This window comes from Anomaloglossus baeobatrachus, chromosome 2 (assembly GCF_048569485.1).
Source record: "Anomaloglossus baeobatrachus isolate aAnoBae1 chromosome 2, aAnoBae1.hap1, whole genome shotgun sequence".
Classification (NCBI taxonomy): Eukaryota; Metazoa; Chordata; class Amphibia; order Anura; family Aromobatidae; genus Anomaloglossus; species Anomaloglossus baeobatrachus.
This window is the reverse complement of record NC_134354.1, coordinates 14,098,324-14,109,031: the sequence shown is the minus strand read 5'-3', so window position 1 is coordinate 14,109,031 and position 10,708 is coordinate 14,098,324. Positions and strand designations below refer to the sequence as shown.

Here is a 10,708-nt window from a genome sequence, read left to right as displayed (position 1 = left end):
TACCTCCAAACTGGTTATAAAGTGGCTTAAAGGTAAAAAAGTCAATGTTTTGGAGTGGCCATCACAAAGCCCTGATCTCCATCCTAATGAAAATGTATGGGCATAGCTGAAAAGGCCAGAGCGAGCGGCGACCTCAAACATGGCTCAGTTACACCAAATCTGTCAGGAGGAATCAGCCCAAATTCCACCAACTATTGTGAGAAGCTTCTGGAAGGATCCAAAACATTTCCCCCAAGTCACACAGTGTAAGGGCAATGCCACCAAATACTAATGACATGGAGGAAATGTCACTGTGCAGAAAGGAAGAAAAATGCCCGAAAAAATTCTCTCTCTCTCATTATTCTGCCATTTGGCAAATAGAAATAATTTTGGTTCCTAATTGACCAAAAACAGGAGAAAAATCTGCAGATGTGACTGTGTAGAGAGCGGAGGGAAAAACCTACAGATGTGTCTTTATGGAGAGTAGAGGGAAAAACCTGCAGATATGTCTGTATAGAGAGTGGAGGGAAAACCTGCAGATGTGTCTGTATAGAGAGTGGAGGGAAAACCTGCAGATGTGCCTGTATAGAGAGCAGAGGGAAAAACCTGCAGATGTGTCTTTACAGAGAGAGGAGGAAAAAACCTGCAGATGTGTCTGTATCGAGAGGGAGGGAAAAACTTGCAGATGTGTCTTTATGGAGAGCAGAGGAGAAAACCTGCAGATGTGTCTGTATAGAGAGTGGAGGGAAAACCTGCAGATGTGCCTGTATAGAGAACGGAGGGAAAAACCTGCAGCTGTGTCTGTATAGTGAGCAGAGGGAAAAACCTGCAGATGTGTCTGTATAGAAAGTGGAGGGAAAAACCTGCAGGTGTGTCTGTATAGAGAGCACAGTCTCTAGAATAACGGTATGAGTAATTCTAGAAATTCTTTATCAGGATCGGTATATTCTGATATGAGTGAGTTCGCCAATATTCCATTTGCTTGTCCATTGGGACCATGGGTATTCAAAATGGCAGTCATTGCACCAAAACCCTCCCGTGTGTGCTGACCCAATGTATCCAAATAGTGAACTGTCAGGATCATGTCATTCATCTGTAGTAAAACTTTGGTATCGGTTAGAGATTAGGTGCACGGGAAGACATTGCACAGGACACGGCCAACAAATGGAGATCAAACTATTTATTACCTCTGTTTGCCAAAAATCAGACCATACATTCTCAATGCCCCGCGAGTGACGTGTTCCTCATCCACAACACATAGGACTAACATCTGGAGTACGATAGAAAACATAGGCAGACATTGTAAATTTCCCGAGGAGTCAAAGTCAAGACAGTGAGCAGGACAAGAAAAACACACGGGTGACCGCCGGGTACAGACGCTAATTGGCACATCGCTTTTATTTCGGAAAACAAACCGTAGGGAGGGCTGATTAATTTTTTCGAGAAGTTCATTCCATCACATTGAAGAGGAGCAAGAATTAAAAAAATAATAATAATTAATTTATATATATAAAAAAGAAAAGCAAAACTCAGAGACGCTTTGTATGAAATTCACCGGATTGATTTGTAACCCAAAGATTAACAGAACATTGCACACAGTGTAACAGGGAGGAAGAGAGAAGAGCGGGGGACTGCGAAAGAAACGGCCAAAAATGAACCGGATCGGACCATACTGGAAAACTTGCCATAACAACACCAAGAAACACTTAAAATGTTTAAGCCGCACTGTTTGACTGAAACTTTCCTGCTTTTTTTTTTTAATTTATTTTTTATTTTTATTTTTTACATGTTCTGCCACATAGAGAAAGAAGAAGAAGGGAGTGAGGTGGAGGAACCCACGTGAGGAAGAGGATCAAAAAGGTCAAGGAGGAGCCGGAAGGGAAGAACGATGGAGTCCGAGAGGAGAGTAACAGGAGGGTCTTCAGTGTGTTCAGGCATTTTCTTGGTCCGCCTTGGGCTCTTCACTGGCCGCCGCGACTTCTTGTTGGGCACTTTCACTAGGTTTGGTTCCTTCTACATCATCTGGAAGATAAAAAAGGGAAGAAATTGTGAGTGGTCAACTAGCTCCAAAATGGAAATGTAGCGTATAGACTATGGAAGCATGGCCGGACTGATACAAAGTCACAGTGGCGTAAGTAGAGAAATTTCGACCTGGGCCCCATCCGTTGGGCAGATGTATGGCAACCACAAGTGCCAGCTGCTTCTATGCAGAGGGGCGCCGGGCCCCCAAACCAACCGGGCCTGTTTACTACCTCTATCCCTAAAACCTTACAAGATTTTGCAGAAGACCAGGGAATGTTCAGCGCTGCCCCTCCGGTGGATAATGACGCCCCGTGCAGGATCCTTGTGATCACCTAAGGACAGGTATTCCATTTCTAGCACTCCACCACTGCAGACAATCACAGACCACCAGCAACAGTCCATATTTTTCTGTAGTTTTTGTAAAATCCTCCCAAAAATGCAACAATATCTGCACTAACATAAAACCACAAAAGCTGCGATTGCCGTAAACCCGACTTCTTGCTCCAAATCAAACAAAATATTCTGAGCACAAGCTTCATTGTGTACAAAGAACTACATCCCCCAACATCCATCAAATACCCCCAACCAGACGGAAAAAAACAATAAAAGATATGGACGCAGTTGTGTCTCCTCTGTGTTACAGTTATTTCCTTTATATACATTTTGTTAGTTATTTCTTGTATTAGAGGCGCCGCCCTGTTCACCATATTCACCATCTTTTCATTATTAAAATGTCTTTTTTTTTTGCTCTATATAAAACTACTAGACTGCACAGACAAAAACAAAGAACCGTTGCATTCAAATAAAGGCCCGTCCTAATGAAATAAACACAGACACCATTTTGTTGGCAGATATCGGTCACAGCTTTACTGATATATTATTATTTTACAAACTTTTCCAAACTCATTAAAACTTGTAATACATATTTTATAAACTTTTTCAAACTCTTTAGAACTTGTAAAACATAACTTGACTCCAGGTGAGAAGGGACACTCTACCACAGGACCAAGGACTTCCGCTCTCTCACCAGAATGCTGTTGACACATGCTGCTGTGACTTCACTGTACAAACATTTAGAAACTGTTAAAAAGAAAAACAAGTAAAAACAAGCATCAACAATAGGGAGGGAGGGAGAGCTGCTGCCGGATCCTGGGAAACCAGGGGAAGAGGCCGGACACCGCCCCGGACCCCAATATATAGGTAGCAATTACACCCTATAGGTGGGATTGGGAAATCGGGAGGGGCCGGGACGGTGTCCCCTCCCAAACACAGGAAGAGCAGGGCCTGGACGGGAGAGGGGGCTGGACAAATACAGCATTGGAAGTTAACCCTTTGCTGCACAGTCTGGGGCAGTTTCATTATGCACTACACTGCCCACCAGTTGTAGTACCCAGCGTTGCCTGGGATAGTAACTGTCTTTTTGGTTCTCTCCCAGTCTCTCTCTGTCTGTCTCTCTCTTTCCCTGTCTGTCTCTTTCCCTGTCTGTCTCTTTCCCTGTCTGTCTCTTTCAGTCTCTGTCTCTTTACCTATCTGTCTCTTTCAGTCTCTCTTTCCCCGTCTTGTCTCTTTCCCCGTCTTGTCTCTTTCCCCGTCTTGTCTCTTTCCCCGTCTTGTCTCTTTCCCCGTCTTGTCTCTTTCCCCGTCTTGTCTCTTTCCCAGTCTTGTCTCTTTCCCCGTCTGTCTCTTTCCCCGTCTTGTCTCTTTCCCCGTCTTGTCTCTTTCCCTGTCTTGTCTCTTTCCCTGTCTTGTCTCTTTCCCTAAATAAAACTACTAGTTGTAGTACCCAGCGTTGCCTGGGATAGTAACTGTCTTTTTGGTTCTCTCCCAGTCTCTCTCTGTCTCTTTCCCTGTCTGTCTCTCTCTTTCCCTGTTTCTTTCCCCGTCTGTCTCTCTCTATCCCTGTCTCTTTCCCCGTCTGTCTCTCTCTTTCCCTGTCTCTTTCCCCGTCTGTCTCTCTCTTTCCCTGTCTCTTTCCCCGTCTGTCTCTTTCAGTCTCTGTCTCTTTCCCGTCTGTCTCTTTCAGTCTCTGTCTCTTTCCCGTCTGTCTCTTTCAGTCTCTGTCTCTTTCCCGTCTGTCTCTTTCAGTCTCTGTCCCCGTCTGTCTCTTTCAGTCTCTGTCCCCGTCTGTCTCTTTCAGTCTCTGTCCCCGTCTGTCTCTTTCAGTCTCTGTCCCCGTCTGTCTCTTTCAGTCTCTGTCCCCGTCTGTCTCTTTCAGTCTCTGTCCCCGTCTGTCTCTTTCAGTCTCTGTCCCCGTCTGTCTCTTTCAGTCTCTGTCTCTTTCCCCGTCTGTCTCTTTCAGTCTCTTTTTCCCTGTCTTGTCTCTTTCCCTGTCTGTCTCTCTTTCCCTGTCTCTCTCTCTTTCCCTGTCTCTCTCTCTTTCCCTGTCTCTCTCTTTCCCTGTCTCTCTCTCTTTCCCTGTCTCTCTCTCTTTCCCTGTCTCTCTCTCTTTCCCTGTCTCTCTCTTTCCCTGTCTCTCTCTCTTTCCCTGTCTCTCTCTCTTTCCCTGTCTCTCTCTCTTTCCCTGTCTCTCTCTCTTTCCCTGTCTCTCTCTCTTTCCCTGTCTCTCTCTCTTTCCCTGTCTCTCTCTCTTTCCCTGGCTGCATTGTGACATGCCAACATTCCATTCAAGGGCGTGGCTACGCATTCATCTGAAGTTCTGGCTGCATTGTGGCTCCCAGCTGCATTGACTTTAATGGAGGCAGGTTTTTTGGCGAATAACTGTAAAGCACGGGGTTAAAATTTTCCCTCAAAACATAGTTTATGATGTTCCCAGAGTCAAATGGGGTATCTGTGCGAAATTTTGTGATTGTACATGCGTCGGTGCAAATTCCTTTAGTGGATATATACACATACACACATACATACACACATACACTCAGCTTTATATCCTAGTCAACTAGGGTTTTTTTCCCCCAGAAACATCCCAAAAGAAAATGTCCTTACTGTGCATCAACCACACACATTATAGAAGCTTAATCAGTCACAAGTAATGATGAGTGGACTCAGAGGTAACTGGGACCAGCGGGTCCCTGTTATCTGGTTTTTAAAATCCGTTTCCGTGACTCAGATGTAGCAGAGCAGAATCGTCGTGGAACCTTGTGTGGACATGCAGGGGTGTTTTGAGGGTTAATAAAGTGGTGAAAGAGGGTTTTTTTGTATTTTATTTCAAATAAAGGCTTTCTGGGGTGTTTGTGTTTATTTACTTTCACTTACAGAGTAGTGATGGGGGATGTCTCATAGACAACTCCCATTACTAATCTAGGGCTTAGTGGCAGCTGTGGATTGTGATTAACCCTTGCTATTACCCTATTACCACTACCCCAGGGCAATCAGGAACAGCCGGGTAAAGTGACAGGCTTGTCACATGTAATGGATCCAAAAATTCTGGCCAGTTGCAGGCTGCTATTTTTAGGCTGGGAGGGCAGTCCAATAAGCATGGACCTCTCCAGTCTAAGAATACCAGCCCCCAGCTGTCAGGCTGGGTATCAAAATTGGGGGGGACCGCACACTGTTTTTTTAATTATCTATTTAAATTAAAAAAAAAAATGCTGTTCCTTTTTGTTTTGATAAACAGTCAAGATAAGCGCACAGCTAGGGGCTGCAGCCTGAAGCCGTATGCTTTATCCGTGCTGGTATCATAATATGGAGGAAATCTACACCAAATATTTTATTTATTTATTTATTTGTATAGCACGATAGTGACCCACAGACAGTGCCACTGATTGGTTGCAATCAGACGCTGTCACACAGGCTTGGGGTACATCTGACTGCAACCAATCACAAATTTTTTTTCCTAATTTCTACAGTGCTGGATCTGGATAAAACACCTGGAATCCCAGACCCCGGCTTGGCACCCGGGTACCTTTGAAAATGTGCAGATCAGGACTTTTACAGTCCAGGTCTGCCCATCATTAGTCACAAGACATCACTAGTGATCAGCAGTGACCTCACTGAGAACACCGCCTATCCATCACCAGAGATCAGCGGTGACATCACTGAGAACACCTCCTATCCATCACCAGAGATCAGCGGTGACATCACTGAGAACACCGCCTATCCATCACCAGAGATCAGCGGTGACATCACTGAGAACACCTCCTATCCATCACCAGAGATCAGCGGTGACATCACTGAGAACACCTCCTATCCATCACCAGAGATCAGCGGTGACATCACTGAGAACACCTCCTATCCATCACCAGAGATCAGCGGTGACATCACTGAGAACACCTCCTATCCATCACCAGAGATCAGCGGTGACATCACTGAGAACACCTCCTATCCATCACCAGAGATCAGCGGTGACATCACTGAGGACACCGCCTATCCATCACCAGAGATCAGCAGTTACATCACTGAGAACACCTCCTATCCATCACCAGAGATCAGCGGTGACATCACTGAGAACACCGCCTATCCATCACCAGAGATCAGCGGTGACATCACTGAGAACACCTCCTATCCATCACCAGAGATCAGCAGTGACATCACTGAGAACACCTCCTATCCATCACCAGAGATCAGCGGTGACATCACTGAGAACACCGCCTATCCATCACCAGAGATCAGCAGTGACATCACTGAGAACACCTCCTATCCATCACCAGAGATCAGCAGTGACATCACTGAGAACACCTCCTATCCATCACCAGAGATCAGCGGTGACATCACTGAGAACACCGCCTATCCATCACCAGAGATCAGCGGTGACATCACTGAGAACACCTCCTATCCATCACCAGAGATCAGCGGTGACATCACTGAGAACACCTCCTATCCATCACCAGAGATCAGCGGTGACATCACTGAGAACACCGCCTATCCATCACCAGAGATCAGCGGTGACATCACTGAGAACACCTCCTATCCATCACCAGAGATCAGCGGTGACATCACTGAGAACACCGCCTATCCATCACCAGAGATCAGCGGTGACATCACTGAGAACACCGCCTATCCATCACCAGAGATCAGCGGTGACATCACTGAGAACACCTCCTATCCATCACCAGAGATCAGCAGTGACATCACTGAGAACACCTCCTATCCATCACCAGAGATCAGCAGTGACATCACTGAGAACACCGCCTATCCATCACCAGAGATCAGCGGTGACATCACTGAGGACACCACCTATCCATCACCAGAGATCAGCGGTGACATCACTGAGGACACCTCCTATCCATCACCAGAGATCAGCAGTGACATCACTGAGAACACCGCCTATCCATCACCAGAGATCAGCAGTGACATCACTGAGAACACCTCCTATCCATCACCAGAGATCAGCAGTGACATCACTGAACACCTCCTATCCATCACCAGAGATCAGCGGTGACATCACTGAGAACACCGCCTATCCATCACCAGAGATCAGCAGTGACATCACTGAGAACACCTCCTATCCATCACCAGAGATCAGCGGTGACATCACTGAGAACACCGCCTATCCATCACCAGAGATCAGCAGTGACATCACTGAGAACACCGCCTATCCATCACCAGAGATCAGCAGTGACATCAATGAGAACACCTCCTATCCATCACCAGAGATCAGCGGTGACATCACTGAGAACACCTCCTATCCATCACCAGAGATCAGCAGTGACATCACTGAGAACACCGCTTATCCATCACCAGAGATCAGCAGTGACATCAATGAGAACACCTCCTATCCATCACCAGAGATCAGCGGTGACATCACTGAGAACACCTCCTATCCATCACCAGAGATCAGCAGTGACATCACTGAGAACACCGCCTATCCATCACCAGAGATCAGCGGTGACATCACTGAGAACACCTCCTATCCATCACCAGAGATCAGCGGTGACATCACTGAGAACACCTCCTATCCATCACCAGAGATCAGCAGTGACATCACTGAGAACACCGCCTATCCATCACCAGAGATCAGCGGTGACGTCAGTGAGAACACCTCCTATCCATCACCAGAGATCAGCGGTGACATCACTGAGAACACCTCCTATCCATCACCAGAGATCAGCGGTGACATCACTGAGAACACCTCCTATCCATCACCAGAGATCACCAGTGACATCACTGAGAACACCTCCTATCCATCACCAGAGATCAGCAGTGACATCACTGAGAACACCTCCTATCCATCACCAGAGATCAGCGGTGACATCACTGAGAACACCTCCTATCCATCACCAGAGATCAGCAGTGACATCACTGAGAACACCGCCTATCCATCACCAGAGATCAGCGGTGACGTCAGTGAGAACACCTCCTATCCATCACCAGAGATCAGCGGTGACATCACTGAGAACACCTCCTATCCATCACCAGAGATCAGCGGTGACATCACTGAGAACACCTCCTATCCATCACCAGAGATCAGCAGTAACATCACTGAGAACACCGCCTATCCATCACCAGAGATCAGCGGTGACGTCAGTGAGAACACCTCCTATCCATCACCAGAGATCAGCGGTGACATCACTGAGAACACCTCCTATCCATCACCAGAGATCAGCGGTGACATCACTGAGAACACCTCCTATCCATCACCAGAGATCAGCGGTGACATCACTGAGAACACCTCCTATCCATCACCAGAGATCAGCAGTGACATCACTGAGAACACCTCCTATCCATCACCAGAGATCAGCGGTGACATCACTGAGAACACCTCCTATCCATCACCAGAGATCAGCAGTGACATCACTGAGAACACCGCCTATCCATCACCAGAGATCAGCAGTGACATCACTGAGAACACCTCCTATCCATCACCAGAGATCAGCAGTGACATCACTGAGAACACCTCCTATCCATCACCAGAGATCAGCAGTGACATCACTGAGAACACCTCCTATCCATCACCAGAGATCAGCAGTGACATCACTGAGAACACCGCCTATCCATCACCAGAGATCAGCAGTGACATCACTGAGAACACCTCCTATCCATCACCAGAGATCAGCAGTGACATCACTGAGAACACCGCCTATCAATCACCAGAGATCAGCGGTGACATCACTGAGAACACCTCCTATCCATCACCAGAGATCAGCAGTGACATCACTGAGAACACCGCCTATCCATCACCAGAGATCAGCAGTGACATCACTGAGAACACCTCCTATCCATCACCAGAGATCAGCGGTGACATCACTGAGAACACCTCCTATCCATCACCAGAGATCAGCAGTGACATCACTGAGAACACCTTCTATCCATCACCAGAGATCAGCGGTGACATCACTGAGAACACCTTCTATCCATCACCAGAGATCAGCAGTGACATCACTGAGAACACCGCCTATCCATCACCAGAGATCAGCAGTGACATCACTGAGAACACCTCCTATCCATCACCAGAGATCAGCAGTGACATCACTGAGAACACCTCCTATCCATCACCAGAGATCAGCGGTGACATCACTGAGAACACCTCCTATTCATCACCAGAGATCAGCGGTGACATCACTGAGAACACCTCCTATCCATCACCAGAGATCAGCGGTGACATCACTGAGAACACCTCCTATCCATCACCAGAGATCAGCGGTGACATCACTGAGAACACCTCCTATCCATCACCAGAGATCAGCGGTGACATCACTGAGAACACCTCCTATCCATCACCAGAGATCAGCGGTGACATCACTGAGAACACCGCCTATCCATCACCAGAGATCAGCAGTGACATCACTGAGAACACCTCCTATCCATCACCAGAGATCAGCAGTGACATCACTGAGAACACCTCCTATCCATCACCAGAGATCAGCGGTGACATCACTGAGAACACCTCCTATCCATCACCAGAGATCAGCGGTGACATCACTGAGAACACCTCCTATCCATCACCAGAGATCAGCGGTGACATCACTGAGAACACCGCCTATCCATCACCAGAGATCAGCAGTGACATCACTGAGAACACCGCCTATCCATCACCAGAGATCAGCAGTGACATCACTGAGAACACCTCCTATCCATCACCAGAGATCAGCGGTGACATCACTGAGAACACCGCCTATCCATCACCAGAGATCAGCAGTGACATCACTGAGAACACCTCCTATCCATCACCAGAGATCAGCAGTGACATCACTGAGAACACCTCCTATCCATCACCAGAGATCAACGGTGACATCACTGAGAACACCTCCTATCCATCACCAGAGATCAGCAGTGACATCACTGAGAACACCTCCTATCCATCACCAGAGATCAGCGGTGACATCACTGAGAACACCTCCTATCCATCACCAGAGATCAGCGGTGACATCACTGAGAACACCGCCTATCCATCACCAGAGATCAGCGGTGACATCACTGAGAACACCTCCTATCCATCACCAGAGATCAGCAGTGACATCACTGAGAACACCGCCTATCCATCACCAGAGATCAGCGGTGACATCACTGAGAACACCTCCTATCCATCACCAGAGATCAGCGGTGACATCACTGAGAACACCGCCTATCCATCACCAGAGATCAGCGGTGACATCACTGAGAACACCGCCTATCCATCACCAGAGATCAGCGGTGACATCACTGAGAACACCTCCTATCCATCACCAGAGATCAGCAGTGACATCACTGAGAACACCTCCTATCCATCACCAGAGATCAGCAGTGACATCACTGAGAACACCGCCTATCCATCACCAGAGATCAGCGGTGACATCACTGAGAACACCTCCTATCCATCACCAGAGATCAG

General features: G+C 47.4%; 1 protein-coding gene across 1 annotated transcript in view; it reads right to left on the bottom strand.

Annotated features, from left to right (window-relative positions):
- Positions 1-1,141: 1,141 nt before the first annotated feature.
- The window catches only part of GAP43 (growth associated protein 43), a 138,322-nt gene continuing 128,755 nt past the window's right edge, over positions 1,142-10,708 (bottom strand). Inside the window, exon 3 of the mRNA XM_075334896.1 lies at positions 1,142-2,001. Coding sequence (XP_075191011.1) covers positions 1,910-2,001 — 92 coding nt within the window. The 3' untranslated portion in view covers positions 1,142-1,909. The remainder of the gene's footprint in view (positions 2,002-10,708) is intronic.